At 37.6% G+C, this 22351-nt stretch overlaps 1 protein-coding gene and 1 long non-coding RNA gene across 6 annotated transcripts in view; one reads left to right on the top strand and one right to left on the bottom strand.

Annotated features, from left to right (window-relative positions):
- Window positions 1-1837: 1837 nt before the first annotated feature.
- LOC123879194 (chaoptin) overlaps window positions 1838-22351 on the bottom strand; it is a 23511-nt gene continuing 2997 nt past the window's right edge. The window contains exons 2-20 of one of the 5 annotated variants that reach the window (XM_045926796.1): window positions 20091-20366; window positions 17660-17829; window positions 16943-17095; window positions 15867-15970; window positions 15415-15470; window positions 15131-15173; window positions 14246-14347; window positions 13587-13731; window positions 12002-12256; window positions 10770-10942; window positions 9858-10061; window positions 8531-8765; window positions 7718-7917; window positions 7281-7365; window positions 6198-6393; window positions 5845-5922; window positions 5038-5235; window positions 3580-3847; window positions 1838-2771 (exon numbers count right to left, since the gene is read on the bottom strand). In XM_045926796.1, coding sequence (XP_045782752.1) covers window positions 2321-2771; window positions 3580-3847; window positions 5038-5235; window positions 5845-5922; window positions 6198-6393; window positions 7281-7365; window positions 7718-7917; window positions 8531-8765; window positions 9858-10061; window positions 10770-10942; window positions 12002-12256; window positions 13587-13731; window positions 14246-14347; window positions 15131-15173; window positions 15415-15470; window positions 15867-15970; window positions 16943-17095; window positions 17660-17829; window positions 20091-20358 — 3384 coding nt within the window. In that variant the 5' untranslated portion in view covers window positions 20359-20366 and the 3' untranslated portion in view covers window positions 1838-2320. Of the gene's footprint in view, window positions 2772-3579; window positions 3848-5037; window positions 5236-5844; window positions 5923-6197; window positions 6394-7280; window positions 7366-7717; window positions 7918-8530; window positions 8766-9857; window positions 10062-10769; window positions 10943-12001; window positions 12257-13586; window positions 13732-14245; window positions 14348-15130; window positions 15174-15371; window positions 15471-15866; window positions 15971-16624; window positions 16745-16783; window positions 16910-16942; window positions 17096-17659; window positions 17830-18698; window positions 18853-20090; window positions 20367-22351 lie in introns of those variants that run through there. The other 4 variants (XM_045926795.1, XM_045926797.1, XM_045926798.1 and 1 more) reach the window with 4 other exon arrangements.
- Window positions 8991-9459, top strand: LOC123879198. The gene is made up of 2 exons (XR_006798964.1): window positions 8991-9112; window positions 9170-9459. It is a non-coding gene; the product is annotated as an uncharacterized LOC123879198 (long non-coding RNA).

Genomic DNA, 22351 nt, shown 5'->3' with positions numbered 1-22351 from the left:
CGGAAATTGACATAGGCAACTTTTTATCCCGGAAAAGCTGAGCTCCCACGGGATTTTAAAAAAACCTAAATCCACGCGGACGAAGTCGCGGACATCATCTAGTTGACAATAATTTCATTTTAGCATAACATAAATAAGCACACCTATTATATTAAAGTTTGTATATGTGTGTGTGTATGTTTGTTACTCCTTCACGCAAAAACTACTGGACGGATTTGACTGGGAATGGAGATAGATAATATCCAGGATTAGCACATAGGCTACTTTTTATCCCGGAAAATCAAAGAGTTCCCACGGGATTTTGAAAAACCTAAGTCCACGCGGACGAAGTCGCGGGCATCATCTAGTAGTTATATAATACCTGTAGTTGGATTATCATGATCAACCCATCGCCGGCTCACTACTGAGTACGGGTCTCCTCTTAGAATGAGAATGGTTTGGTCATAGTCCACCAAGTGTGGATTGATAGACTTCACACACCTTTGAGAACATTATGGAGAACTCTCAGGCATGCAGGTTTCCTCACGATGTTTTTCTTTGCCGTTCACACAAGCTGCGTAAGCGTATACGTAGCGCGTACCATTGCGTTGTAATGTATGGAACTGTATGAAACATGGCGCAGCGCTTGCGTAAAGAGTGGACGTATGCGTAACCAGGTGTGTTAGCGGTTTACGCGCGTTACTACGCACGTGTCACGTGTACGCAATTGGTTTGAATCGGCCTTTATAGCTTAAAACGCACACAACTCCGAGAAGTTAGTGGTTTTTTAAACTGATTTTACGGCTCTGGGAACCACAGACCATTAAGCTATTCACTGCTGTACCAAATACCTGTTATTAACTAGTTGTAATATTTATTTCAATGTAATAGATCTTAATTTATTTAAAAAAACTGCATTTATGTAAATATATAACTTTATTTATTTCAATAAATAATATATTCTTTTACAACTGTATATATTTCAACATGTTTTATTTTCCTTAAAAAAATTATATAAACATTTTTTTATACCAAAAAATCATCAAAAATACACATTTTTTACCAAAAATAAAATAAAATAGAGAGCATAACACAAACAATATGTAAAAATCAGGTAAATTATACAAAAAAAATAGGTACATGAGATTCTTAAAAAAAATCGTAAAAATTAAAGCAAAAGTTTGTGATGGAATAAAAATTATTGTAAACATAATTTGTAAATAATTATATCGCTAAAAAATCTAGTTTTTCTTAATGGGACGGATGCACAAGTCTTTTCGTTGTTTTTCAATAAAAAGGCTATATCAAAATTATTATAAATAAATATTATCCTTAAAAACTATATATTACATATTTTGGAATGATAAAATATATCACAATATTTTACAAAAAAAATCTCAAAAAATATCAGATCTTGAAATTCAAGACTATTTGTATATAGTTACATTTTATATAACACAATATAACAATATATAACATTATTAAATATAACATTATTTTGTGATATCAAATTTAAAAATTAAATATAAATAAACATGTTATGGCATGGTACATTTGGTAAAGAAATGATTTTTCACAATAAGTTTTTATTTTAGCACATTTTTTCATGTAAAAAAGTTAGCAACAAATATTATTGTCGAAACTCGATATCTTTTTATATACTGTTTAAATAAACGAACTACTTTTGATTAAAAAAACTATACATTCAGAAGTTTATGTATATTTTTTATATCGGTTTGAACGATGTTTTTTTTTTCTAAAATATCAGGGATAGATCTGGGACCCGATGTCTACAAATCGACCTTTTTTTATTGGGATGAATTTTTTTTATCCCAAGTCAATCGTTTTTTTTTTTACATAATATTCAGTATATATTTCAACTTCATATCTCAAGCCGTTTCCGAAAGCCGTGCCGCCAAGCGATGAAGCGTTCCGGTACGATGCCGTGTAGAAACCAAAGGGGTATGGGTTTAATGAACACTGCCATACCCCTTCCAGGTTAGCCCGCTTCCATCTTAGACTGCATCACTTACCACCAGGTGAGATTGCAGTCAAGGGCTAACTTGTATCTGAATTTTAAAAAAAGCGAGAAAACAACCCATGGACGACGGGCAACAAACTGGTGTATGGGTTCCGTTTTTCCATTACGTGTGTTTTCCAGTACGGAACCCTAGAAAAAAAAATTTTTTTTTGTTCAAAATGGTTTTTTTTTTGTTTTAATAACTCACCCTATCAGGGTTACAATAGTAAATAGACCCATCAAAAACCGGGGTTTTGCCGAAAATCGGCTATTTTTTTTTACACATCAGTTTTTCGCCTAAAATTCATTAAAAAAATCCCATCAAACCTCCAAATCGGCTAATCTCCGAAAACAGACCCCTATAAATATGCAGAGTGTTATCAGAATGGAATCGCTAACCAAACCCAAAACACTGTTTGAAAACCAGCTATATCTGACTTTCTTTTTTGACAGTCTCCGTTTGTCAACTGTCAATTTTTTCGGCCACGATTCGAAATTTGACTGGATCGCTTGACATTGGCTGTCAAACCATTTGCGCGCGAAATTGTTGGAGCTTTTCGCTTGTATGCAGATCTCGATTTTGTCGCCATTTTGGTTATTTTTGAGTGCATTTTGGAAATCTTTATCAATGTTTATTGTTAACGAACGGAGGTTGTATGCTATATCTTGGCTGAATAGTAAGTTATTTGATTTGTCCCGAACGTATATATAAAAGTCTGCGACGTCGTCCGTCGTTGATACATACCAGAATGCATATATTGCGGTTTGTGAACTGAAAAAAATATATAAAAAAATTAAATCGGCCGTGAACTGCTTGAATACTGCCTACTGGGCAAGTACAACGTTCAAAAACATTAACCCATTGCCGACACACTACTGAGTACGGGTCTCGTCTCAGAATGGGAAGGGTTCGGCATAGTTCTACCACGCTGGCCAAGTGCGGATCGGCAGACTTCACACACCTTTGAGAACATTATGGAGAACTCTAAGGCATGCAGGTTTCCTCACGATGTTTTCCTTCACCGTTAAAGCAAGCGATATTTAATAACAAAAGTCAAAGTCAAGTCAAAATCATTTATTCAAAGTAGGTACATTTGTACCTACTCCTTTTGATGGTCGAAATTGTTAAATTTGTACAATATAAAGGTGATAATTAGTTACGTAACTTAAAAGCTACAAGGGTTCCAAACGCGCCCAAGTCTGAGAAGAGCCCATAACAAACTCAGCACTAACTTATACCTAAGTAAGTCCAAAAAGTTAAGAGGTGCTTGCGATTCTGTCAAAAATCGATCAAGTGTGAGTCGGACTCAAACACGAAGGGTTCCGTACAACGAACAATAAATAATACTTTTTGTTTTTTTTAATTTTCATGGCGACCATTTTTCATTTTTAATTATTTGTTGTTAGCACCAATAGAAATACACTGTGAAAAATTCAAGTCTCTACCTATTACGGTTCACGAGATACAGTCCGCTGACAGACAGACGGACGAACAGTGGAGGTTTAATAATAAGGTCCCGTTGGTATCCGGGTACGGAACCAGTAAATTATATAAAGAAATTGGAAAAATATATACTTACTATTGTATATCTCTAAACAAAACATCAGGTTCCGAAGTAAAATCGAATTCAGTGTTGCCATACGCCCTTATTTTGTCATTCAATTCAACATTGCTAGCACACAATAATCGATCTTCATTTAATTCCAAAAAGTTCTCATCTTCCAAAGAAGGCGGTTCGAAACAGACTAGATTTTTGTATTTCTCATCGTTTTTCAAAATGGACTCCGGTAATTTATGTAAATAGTGCTTTAGCGGGCGAGTGAAGCAATCACATTTTAGTTTGTTGTCTGGAAAAATAGGAATGAATCAAACAAATGAAGTGAAACAGAAATAAATTAAATGAATGACGTCAATCAAAAGTGAATAAATGAAATCAAATATAAATAAATGAAGTCAAATAGAAATAAATTAAATTGTTGTTTTCATTTGGAAATAGAAAGGTAAATAGGAACTGCTAATATGTATTCTTACCGCGAACTAATAAAATGAAACGATTACACTAGTGAAAAACTAAAGGCGGAAACAACACGGACATTAAGGACTACCTGACGGATAAGGATATTTTTAATTGTTTACAATGACTGATTTGTGTTTTTATTATGTTAAAGTCAAAGTCAAAATCATTTATTCAAAGTAGGTACAATTGTACTCCTTTAGATGGTTGAAATTGTTAAATCTGTACGATATAGTGGTGATAATTAATTATAGCTGCTGTGTATTGCTATGGATGCAAGGCTTTTTGGCTTTAACAGTACTGTATGTGTGATTTTCGCAAAATATAAAAAAATAATTACGTCACTTAAAACATTGACATTTTATACTTAATCTTTATTATTTTATACTTTACTTGTCTAAAGTCTATTCGTTAACTTAATACATATTAAGTTTACATGTATTTTAATCTTGACTTTTTATTTAATTTAATCTAAGGTAATATTCAAACAACACTTTACAGTGGTAAAAAAATTATGGGACACGCCCGATGTTTTGTTTCCGCCTTAGACTCTGAGGGTGAGATCTATAGAGCGCGCTCTGCCTTTGCTTAGACTTAAGACAGAGTTAAAACGAGACAGAGCTATATCTCTCACATAAATCTGTCTCGTTTTAACTCAATCTTAAGTCAGAGCAAAGTCAAAGTGCGCTTTTTATAGATTTCAGCCTAAGTCTTCTTTAAGTCTAAGCAAAGGCAGAGCGCGCTCTATAGATCTCACCCTTAAAGACAGAGTTAAAACGAGACAGAGCTATATCTGTCACATAAATCTGTCTCGTTTTAACTCAATCTTAAGTCAGAGCAAAGTCAAAGTGCGCTTTATAGATTTCAGCCTTAGTTACACATGTCTCCGGGAAGTTTACATTTTAAGTCAGTTGAGAGAAGACAATTTTATCGCAGAAAAACAATGAGTTCCCACGGGATTTGTGCATAATCTAAATCCAAGCGGACGAAGTCGCGGTTATCAACTAGTCTGATGTTACTTACTCTCGAAATACACCATCAAGTTCTTGTCTCGGATCTTCTTAACTAACTGAGGATAGAAACTAGTCAGCAAGTTGTTCCTTAGATCTAGAACTTTCAAATGACTAGCGTTAGCCAAAATCTCTATTGGTAGCTTCTCTAATGTGTTGTTTTGTAAGTATATCTCTGTTATGTTTTCAGGTAGGTTGAATTTTGTATCGGCTGTGAACAAATAAGATTTTGATAAACACAAAAAACCGGCCAAATGCGAGTCAGACTAGCGCACCGAGGATTCCGTACTCGGGTATTTTTACCGACATTTTGCACGATAAATCAAAAACTATTATGAAAAACTATTTTTTTTTTTGTGATTTAACCACGAATCGGTTTTTGGATTTTTCCCTTTTTGTGCTATAATTAAGACCTACCTATCTGCTTTTCATGATTCTAGGTCAACGGGAAGTACCCTATAGGTTTTCTTGACAGACACGACATGGACAGACGGATAGTCAGACAACAGTGATCTTATAAGGGTTCCGTATTTCCTTTTGAGGTACGGAACCCTAATTAATATAATCATTAATCATTATAAATTATAATCAACCCATCGCCAGCCCACTACTGAGCACGGATCTCTTCTCATAATGAGAAGGTTTTAGGCAAAGGTCCACCACGCTGGCCAATTGCGGATTGGCAGACTTCACACACCTTTGAGAACATTAAGGAGAACTCTCAAGCATGCAGGTTTCCTCACGATGTATTCCTTCACCGTTAAAACAAGTTATGATATTTACTTAATTGCTTTAAAATTAACATAGTTTTTATACTTACATGTTCTTGAAACTAAATCTTTTAATTGGTTGTTTGATAAATCCAAAACTTCTAGTGATGTTAAATTGCCTAAAACATCTGAAATAGAAAATGAATTAAGTATATTTAGTGTAACTCAACTATTCAATCAGTATTTTTAACTATTTGAAGTAATTCAACTTTTCTTGATAGTACTTTATTTAAAAAAAATAAGTTAATTGTTACTCAATTCAACTTTTCCCTTAGTATATTGTAAGTCAATTCAACTTTTTTCTTTTTCAAGCCTTATACTTCGACATTTGCATAATTTTTTCAAAACTTTCTTAAAAATTGTTTTAAAATTCTAAGATTTAATAAAATAAATGTTAACATACTGTTCCTAATATCATTGATGTAATTATTAGATAAGTCCAATTTCTTCAACTTTTTCGCGCCAAAAGTGATGTCAAATGTAACTACGGGTATCTCATTGTAACTCAGATCTACTTCCATCAGTCTGTACGGTATCCAAGGGTTGGCAGGAAACATCTTTCTTGAGAGAAATCCGAAATGATTATGACTTAGGTTTACCTGAAATCACACTAATATTATAAAGGCGAAAGTTTGTATATGTGTGTGTGTGTGTGTGTGTGTGTGTGTGTGTGTGTGTGTGTGTGTGTGTGTGTGTGTGTGTGTGTGTGTGTGTGTGTGTGTGTGTGTGTGTGTGTGTGTTTGTTACTCCTTCACGCAAAAACTACTGGACGGATTTGGCTGAAATTTGGAATAGAGATAGGTAATATCCTGGATTAGCACATAGGCTACTTTTTATCCCGGAAAATCAAAGAGTTCCCACGGGATTTCACAAAACCTAAATCCACGCGGGCGAAGTCGCGGGCATCGGCTAGTAAGTGAATATTTTGAAAATAATCCACTACAGTAACCATAAACACATCTTGGAAACTTCTCTAAGATGATATCTGTGTATCATTCAAAATCGAATCAAAATCGGTACAGTTTAATTTTATAAAAATAGGTCTAGCCGTTAAGAGAAACATATATTAGGCGCAGCGCCGATTAGTAGAGCTGTCTAAATATTTCTAGGGTGATAAGTAGCTATGAGAATCGCAATAAAATCGGTCGTGTAGTCTTTGAGAAAAATAGTTATAGATGTACATTCAAATATACATACAAGTACAACCTCCAACATCAAACTCTTAGACCCTCTTTTCATCTCCGATGTTGGTTAAACCCAAAAATAAAGATTTAAAAGTTTCTAAAAGTCTACTTTGCAAAAAGAGGTAAAATAAAGTAAAAAAACTTGAATTAGATAAATTAAATGTACTATAAAAACAAGGATGAATTAAATAAATGAAATGAAATAAAAATAAATAAAGCCAAATAAGAATATTATATTAAATAATTATTCATTCATATCTTTTAACTAAAACTGGAGGGTAAAAAACGAAAATCTTACTTACCATTTCAAGTGAGAGACAATCGTCCAAAAGTCCATTAGTTTTGTTGTCAATTTTGTCCAAACTATTGTATGAAAGATCCAACCTCCTGTAACGAAAACACTTGCAATTTACTATATTAAGATATGGATTTACGAGACCATTCATATAAAGAAACAATAGTCTAAATATATAAAATCAAAAGTTGACAGACTGACTTGACTGTCTGACCTACCAACGCACAGCTCAAACTTTTTTTTTTAATTTATAGAGTAGCTCTTGGCTGCAATCAGACCTTCTAGCAAGTGATGATGCAGCCTAAGATGGAGCGCGCTTGTCTAGAAGATGCTTAATCACTTTTGACTTGACTTATTTTAAAGTTTTTTTTTGAAAATTTAACCTTTAAGGGGGTCAAATTGGGGACAAAGTCGCGGACGTAAACTAGTAAACCATAAACACACCTCAAAGCAACTAATCCCTTGAACACTTCATTCTGTATGTGTGCAAGTCTGTTCCCTCTCAACGACAAATCTAGCAACTGCTGCATCCCGTCGAACGATTTTTGACCCAAGTCGCTCAACTGGTTGTGCGATAAATCCAGTTTGAATGTCGTTGGTAGATTTCCGAAAGCCGATTTCGATAGAGAAGTCATGTTGTTGTGCTGAAAAGAAATAACAAATGATTCAAAAAGTTTTTCAAAAGACCCCCTACTGCGGTTTGCACCGCATTTTTTTATTCGCAAAAAAACATCATTTTTTTTAATTAAAAATGTTTAAAAATAAAATAATAAAAACAACAAAAAATTGAAAATAAAAATGTAATAAATTTGCGTTTCAGGACCTTTGCACACCACGTTTTTTAAACGCGCCGTTGACGAGCGTTTTAGAAACGTGCGTCGACGGCGCGTTTTTATTCTACAGAGCAGTTTGTTGTCGTTTGTATCGATACACTCACGCGTCAGCATCGTGTTTATATAGATTCAAACGCGCGACACCGGCGCGTCTGTATCGCTACACACGCGCGTTTGCATCGCGTCTGTATCGCTACACACGCGCGTCTGTATCGATTCAAACGCGTGTTAGAATTTATACAGGTGCGCAAAGGTCTACAGGTTGCGCCTTACTCGCGTGCGTATCGCGACTGTATCACTACAAACGCGCGTTAACGGCGCGTTTAAAAAACGTGGTGTGTAAAGGCTCTTAGAAACTCTGAAATTTTTAAGAGACACCTCCAATAAGTATTCTAGGAGTCAGTAATAAATTAAACGAACTTACCTGTAAATATAAGTACTGTAAACTAGTCAAAGTATTCAACGCTTCCCAGGGCGGTTTAGTCAACCCGTTGGCCGACAAATCCAGCGACTGCAGCGTCAGTAGACTAGAAAACGCGTCGTGGTTCAACCGGTCTTCCAACATGTTGTGAGACAAGTTCAGTCGGAGCAACGCGTTCATACTTGGCCATGTACTTATTTTGATTTCACTTAGGTTGTTATGTGCGAAGTTTAGCTCTCTAAAACACAAGTGTAAATTAAAAATTTATACCAAGTGAAGGTTACAGTAATTAGAAAAGAGCTGATAACTTTCAAACGGCTGAACCGATTTTCTTGGATTATAGCTAAGAACACTCTCGATCAAGCCACCTTTCAAACAAAAAAAATTGGTTGTCTAGATACTCAGATAAACAGATACACATGTCAAACTTATAACACCCTTATCGATAGTTTAGTTTGTTATTTGTGCGTGTCACCCTTTTCCTCTAACTGCACCTCACCCCGAGAGAGGTCAGGTGAATGAATTTTGCTTGAGATACAAGATTTTTTAGTCAAAAACCGCAAAGTGAAAATTGCAAAGCCGTCGGTCCTGCGCTTGATCTCTCTCCGGTCGTGTCAGATTTCCGTCCCATCGGGCTATGAGAGCAAATTGACGTTTGGAATTACGCTTATTTTTGGCAAGAAAAACATTTTTTACACATACTAAAGACATTTGAAATCATTATGAAGTAAAGTGTGATATGAAGTTATTAATTTTTCAATTTTCTAGTTTTTTATATAGTTTTTTTGCGCACGAAGTTGCCTCAAAATTTGCCCTAAGACATCTTTCAAGGGCTACAACTTGTAAAATAAATACAGTTCTACTTTATTAATTGTTTTAGGGCATAGATAACGGAGAAATAAATCGATATTGGCTTAGTTATAGAATATAGATAGATAGATAGAAACACTTTATTGCACACAAAAACACATGTAAAGGATCACAACACAGAAAGAAGAAAACAGAAAAAACAATTGTGTCCAAAGGCGGCCTTATTGCTTGGAGCAATCTCTACCAGGCAACCTTTGCTGAAAGGAGAAGTTCTAGGGTTGGATAGTACCAAGTCGCAAGGAATTTTTTAAAAAGATTTATATAGATGTAGAATCACAAAGAATAGAATAATAGGCGTAATACGTTAGTATGGAGAAGTGTGTAAGTAGTGTACCCTTAAAGAAAGCAAGTATGACGAGTTCTAAGATGGACCACGCTTGCCTAGAAGATGCCTATTCACCCTTGGCTTGAAGGTAGCCAAGTTATACATGGCAGTGTTATGATGATAATGGAAACTTACCCCAAACTAATGGAGATCTGGAATATTCTATCCAAGTTGTTAAAGCTGACATCCAATAGTCTACAACTGGCCAACTTAGCCAGGCTGCCTCTCGACACGTCGACCAACCGGTTGTGCGATAAATCCAGCTCTAGTACTGTGGGAATCGTACCGAATGTTGATGGTTTGATGCGTTCTAGGGAATTGTAGCTTAGGTTAAGGAATCTGGAAATGAAATGAATTTACTTTGCAATTAGTCATTGTAAGGTCTACATCTCCTGAGGATGCTCCGGTGTCGGGGCGAAACGTGCGTCGAGTGGTGTTGGGATTTGTGTGGTGCTGCGTGTGGCTTGCTTGGTGGCTGGCTTTTCCTGCATGTTTATCAGTGGGAGGGCGAGCGGTGCATGTCGCATGCTGCATGTTGCACCATACAGATTTCTTTGGTTTGGCGGATTATAGCAAAATAAGCTTTTGGTTCCTTGTATATCATGGACTTCCGCAAAATAACCCCTGCTTCTATACTACATTTGAAATGAATTTATTTATTTCATTGTAGTACAGCATGTGCCACATATGATGTGTCAAGACTCTACAGCCGATTCGGAAAGAAGATTCTACTGAGAAGAGCCGACAGAAACTCGATAGTTGCTCTTTTTAGGATTCCGTACCTCAAAAGGAAAAACGGAAGCCTTACAGGATCCTTTGTTGTTTGTCTGTCTATCCGTCTGTCGTATCTCTCAAGAAAACCTATAGAGTACTTCCCGTTTACCTAGAATCATGTTTGGCAGGTAGGTATATATTATAGAACAAGTAAAGGAAGAAATCCGAATAATAAGTATTTTCAATTTTCAAGGGGTAATGGGTTGAAATGATAAAAAATTAGACTAAACAAATAACAGGTAAAAACGAATTAAATCTTCGATTGAAACTTACCTTAATGAAAATAGATTTTGAAACACAGCATTGAAAATCTCCGATAGATTATTATGTGATACGTCTACTGTGTGAAGTTCGTACAGTTTGGGAAAAGCAGTTTTCGGGATGGTTGTAATACTGTTGTATGACGCGTTTAGTACTCTTATACCTGTCATATTTTGGATTGGTATCTGGAAGAGAAAAATACAGGTAAGTTACCTGTCATACAAAAACTAATTACTTCATCCATGTACAATGTACATACTATTTATTTTTTCCTCTCTCGTCTGGCTTTACAAAGATTAGCCAATGTCAAGTTTGTAGTTATTTGTAACAAGTTAGTTAAACTATACAAGTATGGACCCCGTCTATGCCGGCGCTCGCCGACATACGCACGGCACCCCCTTAGAGCGCTTTCCAGTCAGTTTTAACAAAAGAAACACTCCGAAAAGGCAGAGCACGCCCGCCAGCTAACACCAACACAGATGAAGTGAACATACTATTATAAATGCGAAAGTGTGTTTATTTTATTTTGGGATTCCGTACCTCAAAAGGCTTAACGTGCATTCCAAGGCAACGAAAAGGCCAAATTTGGACCTCCAAAGTCGATCACCCATCCAGTTACCAACTTGAGTCAACGTTGCTTAACAATAACAATCGGTTGATATGCTTTGTCACAATTGACAAGATATCCTACATTCAAACTCAAACTCATATTCAAAATCATTTTTTTTTTTATAAAAAATACCGAGCAAACGAGCAGGCGTGTCACTTTATGTTAAGTGACTACCGTAGTCCATGAACATTACTACATTACAGTACACCTTTTGTAAGTCATTTAGTATAATATAATTGTTAGTAGCACTCTGAAAATTCAATCAATTTTTAACAATAACCCAACACTATAAACAAGATTACTATTTACTTTTGTTTCCCTTATTTTGTAAACAACAGTCACTTATTGTCACTTTTTGTTTTTGTTTTTGGTTTTGTTTTTTTTTTTTGTTTTGTATAAACCACATAATATTATTAGTTGTTTATATTTTTAATTACTGTACAGTCCTTTGTTAATATTAGGTTAAGAAGTTTATTCGCATTGTATCGCCCTAGTTCTATTGTTAAGCTGTGGATAGTGTAGTTGATTACATATTTACTAATATTGAACGATAGATTTAAGTTATAGCTTTAATATATAATATGTAATTGTTTATTGTCCCAAATAAATAAAAATAAAATAAAATAAGACTTACCTGTCCCAAATCGGTGAACTCATTATAAGACACCTGAAATTCAGACGCATAGGTGTTTTCATCAAACGCCTTCTTATTGATTTCCTTTAGTTTATTATGACTCAGATCCAAGAGGGTCATGTTGTTACAATTCTGGAAGGCCCCAGGTTCGATGTTTGACAATTCGTTGTGGGATATGTTGACCACGGCCAAGTAGAGGTCCGTGAACGCTTGCTTGTCTATAAATGTTATTTTGTTCTCGGCTAGGTTTATTAACTGTAAACAAAAAAAAATTGGTTGTCTGTAAAGTCGGTTTACTGACGATAGTTGAACGTGACAACAAAGGCTTTGTTCTTTGTCGCTCGTTCCGCGCTCTCGCTTGCACTTCAAGCCTTACATGGAACGCCTCAGAGCGAGGTAACGCCGCATGAGTCATGTTTTTTCGTGCGTACAGCCGGCTCTATCGAATTATAAGACGTTGTCACGTCAAAATTGATAGTTAGGTAACTTAAACTGTTCGTGACACTGGATCCAGTTAGTTGATATTCTCAGCTTTATGGATCTAAGGCTGAGATCAATAGAGTGCACTTTGATATTGCTCAGACTTAAGACACTGTTAAAACGAGAAAGCGCTATACTACTGACATAAAACCGTCTCGTTTTAACTGAAACTTAGGTCTAAGCAAAGTCGAAGTGCGCTCTATAGCTTTCAACCTTAGACATAAATCTGTCTTAACTGAAACTGTTTTAACTGAAACTTAAGTCTAAGTAAAGTAAAAGTGCCCTCTATAGATTTCAACTTAAATCTAATACTTCTGAGATTTTACGCGTCATAGATGCTGTCAACTATCAGGTATTACACTAATATTTTAAAGGGGAAAGTTTGTGTGTATGTGTCTATGTTTGTTACTCTTTCACGCAAAAACTACTGGAGTGATTTGAATGAAATTTGTAATGGAAATAGATTATACCCTGGATTAACTACTTAACTTTAACCTGGATTAACGCTACTTTTTATCCCGGAAAATCAATGAGTTCCAACGGGATTTTTCAAAACCTATATCCACGCGAACTTTGTTGGCATAAGCTAGTTAATAATATTGACAGGTAAATGTTGATAATTTTGACAGGTAAGTGTGGATATTAAGTTACCTCAGCGTATTTGACAGCCTGGAACATCTGGTAGCTGACTTTGGTGATTTTATTCCTGGCCAAGTCGACCGTGCCTATCCTGGTCACAGCGGTAAAGGTGCCTATACCTACTTCCGAGATCTTACGTGTTAAAGATACTACTATCAGGTAACTATCAGGTAAGTACGAATAATCTTGACAGGTAATAGTTGATTGTTTTGACAGGTAAATATGAATGATTCAGTTACCTCAGCGTATTTGACAGCCTGGAACATCTGGTAGCTGACTTTGGTGATTTTATTCCTGGCCAAGTCGACCGTGCCTATCCTGGTCACCGCGGTAAAGGTGCCTATACCTACTTCCGAGATCTTACGCGTTAAAGATACTACTATCAGGGAACTATCAGGTAAGTACGAATAATCTTGACAGGTAAGAGTTGATTGTTTTGACAGGTAAATATGAATGATTCAGTTACCTCAGCGTATTTGACAGCCTGGAACATCTGATAGCTGACTTTGGTGATTTTATTCCTGGCCAAGTCGACCGTGCCTATCCTGGTCACAGCGGTGAATGTGCCTGTGCCTACTTCGGAGATCTCGTTGTCTTGGAGGTAGAGACGCCTGGGGGTAGAGGAAAAGGGCATCACACTAATATTATAAAGGAGAAAGTTTGTATGTGTGTGTGTGTATGTTTGTTACTCCTTCACGCAAAAACTACTGGACGGATTGGGCTGAAATTTAGAATGGAGATAGATTATACCCTCGATTAGCACATAGGCTACTTTTTATCCCGGAAAATCAAAGAGTTCCCACGGGAATTTTAAAAAACCTACATCCACGCGAACGAAGTCGCAGGGATCAGCTAGTTAATTCATATTGCATATGTGTGTTTGTGGGTGGGTGTCTGGGTGGATGCGTGAGTGGGTGTATAGAACGGTGTGTGGGTGGGTACGTGGGTGGGTGTTTTTGTGCGTGTGTGTGTGGATGTGTGGGTGGGTGTGAGTGGGTGTGGGTGTTTGTGTGTGTAGCTCTTACGTAAAAACTACTGGAAGCATTTGGCTGAAATTTGGAATGGAGATAGCTTGTTCATATTTTTATTTAAAAAAAGCAGCTGAAAAATTACATTTCATCTTACCTTAAAAACCTCATTCCTTTAAAGCTGTTTGTATCTAATTTCTTAATTTTATTATTATCCAGATGTACCACTTTTATTACTGTGTTTCTTGCGAACATACCCCTGGAAAAAAAAGAAAATTATATATAACTAGGTACTTTGGGATATAGTGGGATAGTTATTATAAAAAATATTACGATTGTAATAAGGCCGCTGCAAAGTCACGCAATACGTATGATTCAAATAGTCCATGAATGCATAGCGTGACTTAACTAGTCCATAAATACATGGCGTGACTTAGACGTGATAGTATAGTATAGTGCAATACAATTTTGAACTGTATAAAATTGAACATCTTAAGTCACGATAAGAGTCGTTTAAGTCACACAGTGCCAGTACTTTACCTGGGTATGTCGGGCAGGAAGTTGTGACTTGCGTTGCACCAGCCTACTTTAGTTGTGTAAAAATAAACATGTTAAGTCACGATAGGTGTCGTTTAAGTCACGCAGTGCTATTATGGTACTTTACCTGTGTATGTCGGGCAGCAGATTGTGACTTACGCTGCACCAGCCTGCTTTAGTTAGGTGTAAAAATAAACATGTTAAGTCACGATAGGTGTCGTTTAAGTCACGCAGTGCTATTATGGTACTTTACCTGTGTATGTCGGGCAGCAGATTGTGACTTACGCTGCACCAGCCTGCTTTAGTTAGGTGTAAAAATAAACATGTTAAGTCACGATAGGTGTCGTTTAAGTCACGCAGTGCTATTATGGTACTTTACCTGTGTATGTCGGGCAGCAGATTGTGACTTACGCTGCACCAGCCTGCTTTAGTTAGGTGTAAAAATAAACATGTTAAGTCACGATAGGTGTCGTTTAAGTCACGCAGTGCTATAATGGTACTTTACCTGGGTATGTCAGGCAGGAGGTTGTGACTTGCGTTGCACCAGCCTAGTTAGGTGTAAAAATAAACATCGTAAGTCACGATAGACGTCGTTTAAGTCACGCAGTGCTATTATGGTACTTTGCTTGTGTATGTCGGTAGGAGATTGTGACTTGCGTTGCACCAGCCTACTTTAGATAGGTGTAAAAATAAACATCGTAAGTCACGATAGGTGTCGTTTAAGTCACGAAGTGCTTGTACTTTACCGGGGTATGTCGGGCAGCAGGTTGTGACTTGCATTACACCAGCCTAGTTTAGATAGATCACCAATATGGCTGCCGTCTAATTTTGTGATGTTGTTATAACTGTAAAAAATTAAAATAAATGATTATCCATACTCCATACCTATATAATAAATGCGAAAGTGTGTCTGTCTATATGTCTGATAGCTTTTCACGGCCCAACAGTTTAACCGATTTTGGCGAAAGGTACAGAATTTGCTTACATCCGGGTATTCTGCTTGAGGTCTTTTGACTTTAAATGCTCAAGTATTAGAGGCGCTAGGATAACCTAACCCGTAGATATAACTTTCAAAAATAAACGTTTTTTCTTTCTTTCTTTCTTTCCTTCCCGGGACGGGCATAGGCTACTTTTGTCCCGGAAAATTAAAGAGTTCCCACGGGATTCTTATACGCTCATCATGATTTTGATTTTAATTTTTGATTTTGAGTTTTTATAGGTATAGATAAAATTATTCTTACCTTAAATCTAATACTTCTGTATCCCTTAATCCTCGGAATTGATTCCGCTTTAACGTCGCCAACCGATTGCCGTGGAGGTCTAACTTTTTTAGCTTTTTGAGATTCTGAAATCAAAATAAAGCATAACTTAGTTTGAAGTTCTTGGCCCACCACAGACGAGTATATATATCGAATGTCTGCGGAAAATCTAGAGAATAATTTAAAAAAAATAAAATTGTTTTTCTGTCGCTTGGTATATTTTAATGTAGTACATAGTACATTTAAATTCGTGAACTCAGAATTTTCTCCTCTTTCATTTGACATCCCACTCGATACAATAGAAAAAAAAATTTTTGGAGACCTCTACTTTTTTGATGTAACATCCGTTAGGTCAATTTTTTTCGTATAAAATGCTACCTATGTCACCCGGTCCTTTACAACGACTCAATTGACACCTAGTTCATCAAAATCAGCCCAGTAGTTTAGGCGCTACGGTGGAACACACAGAATCTGGATACAAACATAGATTGGTAAAATCATTACCTTTCCTTTTGGCTTTTCCGCAGTCGGGTAAAAAAATTAACAGATCTAAATCTAGTGCATCTATTCTTTTCCGCATTGTGAAAGGGATAGAAACAAATCTAAACCTGTCATTTTAGTCCGTTGATCCCCACTTAGCCCACACTTCTCAATTTAAGTGGATACTCCGTGCTCAGTAGTGAGCCAGCGAGGGGTTGGTGATGAGAGAGAAAGTGTGTACAACAGAATTAGCAACTCACTTGAAAAGCCTCGACGGGAATGTCGGATAGCAAGCCATTGACCAAGTGCAGCTTCTCCAACCGTCCGGCAGCCAAGCTGCCCGTGAATATATTCTTGCTCAGTGACGTCATATGGTGCCCGTCTATGGCAGGTTGTGTACAACAGAATTAGCAACTCACTTGAAAAGCCTCGACGGGAATGTCGGATAGCAAGCCATTGACCAAGTGCAGCTTCTCCAACCGTCCGGCAGCCAAGCTGCCCGCGAATATATCCTTGCTCAGTGACGTCATATGGTGCCCGTCTATGGCAGGTTGTGTACAACAGAATTAGCAACTCACTTGAAAAGCCTCGACGGGAATGTCGGATAGCAAGCCATTGACCAAGTGCAGCTTCTCCAACCGTCCGGCAGCCAAGCTGCCCGCGAATATATCCTTGCTCAGTGACGTCATACGGTGCCCGTCTATGGACAGGGTTGTTAGGTTGCCTAGAATCTAGAACAAAAAGATTACTATTATAATCTACTAGCAACCCACCCTGGCTTGGCATAGGTAGTTTAGTAGTTTTAGCAGGGATCTCCAATTTTTTTGAAAATAAAAAAATTGCCTACTAGAGGATGCCCGCGACTTCATCCGCATGGATTTAGGTTTTTAAAAACCCGTAGGAACTATTTAATTTTCCGGGATAAAAAGTTGCCTATGTCAATTACAGGGACGCAAGCTACCTCTTGGTACTTTTCATACCAACCGGTTAAGTGGATGGGTCTTTAGGAATCCCGTGGGAACTCTTTGATTTTACGGGATAATAATTTTACGAGCCTGTCTGTCCGTCCGTCAGGATGTAAGCTAACTCTGTACTAAATTTCATCAAAATCGGTAAAACTGTTAGGCCTTGAAAAGGTAGCAGACAGACAGATACATAGACAGACAGACAGACAGACAGGCAGACAGACACACTTTCATATTTATAATGGATTAAACTTTTCATTCTTTGTATATCATGGACCTCCGCAAAGTAAGTTGCTTCTATACAATATTTCAGAATAGATAAAAAATTACCTTAAAAGCCTTTTTGGGGAATTCATCGATCCTAGTATTGTACATGTATATTTCCTGTAAGGTCCTATTCACACCGAAGAACGCGTATTCGTCTATCGACTTTATCGGCGTGTCTACAATGTGAAGCGTCCTTACTGTGGATCTGTGGAGGAGTGGGCCGAATAAATTTGCTGAAAAAAAGAAAAAAAGAGACCATCACTACCCATTTTTTTTTTCAAAGAATTTTAATCACGGCTAACATTCCCCTTTCCCTCCAACTAAGCGCTTGTGCTAGGAATGGGTACGACAATAGTGGTACGGTTGGGGTTTGAACCGCCGACCTTTCGGATTTCAGTCCGCTCCTATAACCATTGAGCTATTGAGGCTATATTATAAATGCGAGAGTGTGTTTGTTTGTTGGTTGATAATGGAATCACGTCGCAAAGGAGCATCGGATCGAAGTCGTTTCGCATGTGTATAGTTAGATCCGTGAACTTCGTCTGTGTTGGTGTTAGCTGGCGGGCGTGCTGCCTTTTTCGAGTGTTTTTTTTTTTGTAAAAACTGACTGGAAAGCGCTCTAAGGGGGTGCCGTGCGTGTGTCGACGAGCGCCGGCACAGACGGGGTCCATACTAGTATAGTTTAACTAACTTGTTACAAATAACTACAAACTTGACATTGGCTAATCTTTGTAAAGCCAAACAAGAGAGAAAAAAAAAGTTAGATCCGTATTCACTATCATACGAGTCGAATATGGGACCTCTTTTTTTGAAGCCACTTTAAAGTCAGTTAAAAAATATAATAAGTGACGTAATTTATGTATGGCCCCTTATTATATGTGAACGACGTAGAGCCATTGGGCCAGCCATTGGTCATGTCAGATTGCCATCCCTCGGTCTGTGAGAGTGATTTGAATTTAAAATCTAGAATACTTAAACGTGAGCGTAGTGAGCGTGAATTTTTTCATATGCATAGCGTCTGTCCCTCTTTTACAAATGCAGGGAAACAACAAAGCATTGTCCGTCTCCTCTAACTGGTGAAGAGAGAGAAGAAATTACTCACTTATTTTACATTCCTCAATGAGCAGCCTCTCTATGGGCAGTCCCATACCCGCGATGTTGCCTAAACCCACGCTCATAACCGCGAGTCCTGTGTTAGAGCAGCGCACATACAGCCCTGCGTCTGTCCCTTTCTAGCACACGCAAGGAAATAACAACGCATTGTCCATCTCTCTCTAAGACTGGTAGTTAGATAGATAGAGAGAGAGAGAGAGAGAGAGAGAGAGAGAGAAGAAATTACTCACTTATTTTACATTCCTCAATGAGCAGCCTCTCTATGGGCAGTCCCATACCCGCGATGTTGCCTAAACCCACGCTCATAACCGCGAGTCCTGTGTTAGAGCAGCGCACATACAGCCCTGCGTCTGTCCCTTTCTAGCACACGCAAGGAAATAACATCGCATTGTCCATCTCTCTCTAAGACTGGTAGTTAGATAGAGAGAGAGAGAGAGAGAAGAAATTACTCACTTATTTTAAATTCCTCAATGAGCAGCCTCTCTATGGGCAGTCCCATATCCGCGATGTTGCCTAAACCCACGCTCATAACCGCGAGTCCTGTGTTAGAGCAGCGCACATACAGCCCTGCGTCTGTCCCTTTCTAGCACACGCAAGGAAATAACAACGCATTGTCCATCTCTCTCTAAGACTGGTAGTTAGATAGAGAGAGAGAGAGAGAGAGAGAGAGAGAAGAAATTACTCACTTATTTTAAATTCCTCAATGAGCAGCCTCTCTATGGGCAGTCCCATATCCGCGATGTTGCCTAAACCCACGCTCATAACCGCGAGTCCTGTGTTAGAGCAGCGCACATACAGCCCTGCGTCTGTCCCTTTCTAGCACACGCAAGGAAATAACAACGCATTGTCCATCTCTCTCTAAGACTGGTAGTTAGATAGAGAGAGAGAGAGAGAGAGAGAGAGAGAAGAAATTACTCACTTATTTTAAATTCCTCAATGAGCAGCCTCTCTATGGGCAGTCCCATATCCGCGATGTTGCCTAAACCCACGCTCATAACCGCGAGTCCTGTGTTAGAGCAGCGCACATACAGCCCTGCGTCTGTCCCTTTCTAGCACACGCAAGGAAATAACAACGCATTGTCCATCTCTCTCTAAGACTGGTAGTTAGATAGAGAGAGAGAGAGAGAGAGAGAGAGAAGAAATTACTCACTTATTTTACATTCCTCAATGAGCAGCCTCTCTATGGGCAGTCCCATACCCGCGATGTTGCCTAAACCCACGCTCATAACCGCGAGTCCTGTGTTAGAGCAGCGCACATACAGCCCTGCGTCTGTCCCTTTCTAGCACACGCAAGGAAATAACAACGCATTGTCCATCTCTCTCTAAGACTGGTAGTTAGATAGAGAGAGAGAGAGAGAGAGAGAGAGAAGAAATTACTCACTTATTTTACATTCCTCAATGAGCAGCCTCTCTATGGGCAGTCCCATACCCGCGATGTTGCCTAAACCCACGCTCATAACCGCGAGTCCTGTGTTCGAGCAGCGCACATACAGCCCTGCGTCTGTCCCTTTCTCGCACACGCAGGGAAACAACAACGCATTGTCCGTCTCTTTCGGACACGGGTATGCAGGGCCCGGTGGAATGTACTCTGTGTTCAAATGTGGGAGGAATGTTGCCAGCACGAAGAATGCCAATGTATGTGTTGCCATCTTGTGATCTGAAAAATAAGTTTTTAATATGTTAAGAGTGCTCTCCATGATCGTTCTAAGTAGAGCCTGAGCGCATGCTGTTCCAATCGACATTTAGGGGCGGATCATACTGAAGAGTGAGATGGACGATATTTTAACAACATATTATGGTATTACTAGCTGATACCCGCGACTTCGTTCGCGTGGAAGTAGGTTTTTTAAAATCCCCGTGGGAACTCTTTGATTTTCCGGGATAAAAAGTAGCCTATGTGCTAATCCAGGGTATAATCTATCTCCATTCTAAATTTCAGCCCAATCCGTCCAGTAGTTTTTGCGTGAAGGAGTAACAAACATACACACACACATACAAACTTTCTCCTTTATAATATTAAGTGTGATTTTCATATTATTTCGAAAACTAGTCAATACTTTTAAACAAACTTAACGCATTTGAAATTTACTAAGTGAAGTTTGCCTTAAAGACTTAGCAGTAATAAAGTTAAAAGTTCTATGCATGGAAGTGGTCATACCTCTCAGAAATGAATAATATGACACTGAGGTAAATGCCTATTGTGATATCATATCATTAATAATGATTTTGAAAGATGCTGGGACAAATACGAGCAAAGATAAAATACGTCATCTGGGGAAACCCCACGTTAAATGGACTTTCCCTATGTTTGTGTAGATATTATTTCGAATAAATTCGATATTTACTTAGGTAAAAGGTAAACCCCCATACATACAAAATGTATGCAATGTACAATGCTGATGCCCGCGGTGTCGTCCGCGTGGATTTAGGTTTTTTTTCCAACATTTTGCATGATAAATCAAAAACTATTATGCATAAAAATAAATAAAAATCTGTTTTAAAATGTACAGGTAAAGCCCTTTCATATGATGGTATAGTTATCTTACTTTGAAAATTGAAACATTTTTTTTTTAAATGATGTGACCACATATTCGCGGTTCTCAGATTTATTCCTGTACTTGTGCTATAAGACCTACCTACCTGCCAAATTTCATAATTCTAGGTCAACGGGAAGTACCCTATAGGTTTCTTAACAGACATGACGGACAGACAGACAGACAGGAAAGGAAATTAGGAAATTATCCCAATAGAGAGAATCATTTAAAATTTAATTAAGTAAATGAAATTCTTTAGACACAACTCATAAAAATCTAGAACAATCTACAAATTATTCTTACCTTCTTCATAATATAAGGTAAAAACCTCAATAAAAACATAGTGATAATACAATAATTATATTGCAGTATAAGATAATAATAGTTAGTGTAAGAGTTGCATCATATAAATTGTTTTGATTCCATTTCAAAACAATCTTGCAGACTCATCAAACTACTGTTACAGATTTAAACTCAAAAATTATAGATTTCAAGTCCATTTGGAGGTTTGGTGATAATAAATAAAAAAAAGAACACCCGGCTGAGTTTGTTGTGAGCTCTTCTCAGACTTGGGCGCGTTTGGATCCCTCGTAGCTATAGTTTTAAGTTACGTAATTAATTATCACCACTATATCGTATTGGCGTCACTCAGAAAAGCAGGTATTATTTAAATATTTTTATCGAATTATTGGAATGTCCTCTCGTTACCAACACAAAAAACACCAGGTTCAATGTGTAGAGGTTATCCGAGAGTTTTAATCTAAACAAACTAATGCCAAAATAAATAATTTAACTAGAGCGCGATTGCTATCACAACATCTAATTATCCAGTTCACAATCCAAATACCGAAAATATGCGATATCGCCCCGAATCTCGGAAGGAGACTAAACTACAACCTTCGAAACACCCGTATTTATGCAAGTTCAATCTTGTTGGCCTCCTAGTAACAGATTGTATGACATCGAATGAGCGAAATATCGATTTTATCAAACTACCTGCATTAGATAAATTAATAATTTTATATTATTTTTGACAACTCAAATCAATTTTTAAAAATAACCTTACAGTTCGGCCGTCCTGAATTTAACACGCCCTCGTGTTTCTAAA

Source organism: Maniola jurtina, chromosome 27 (genome assembly GCF_905333055.1).
Source record: "Maniola jurtina chromosome 27, ilManJurt1.1, whole genome shotgun sequence".
Taxonomy (NCBI): domain Eukaryota; kingdom Metazoa; phylum Arthropoda; class Insecta; order Lepidoptera; family Nymphalidae; genus Maniola; species Maniola jurtina.
The sequence above is the reverse complement of the archived record's forward strand: the minus strand, read 5'-3'. Positions and strand labels throughout refer to the sequence as shown.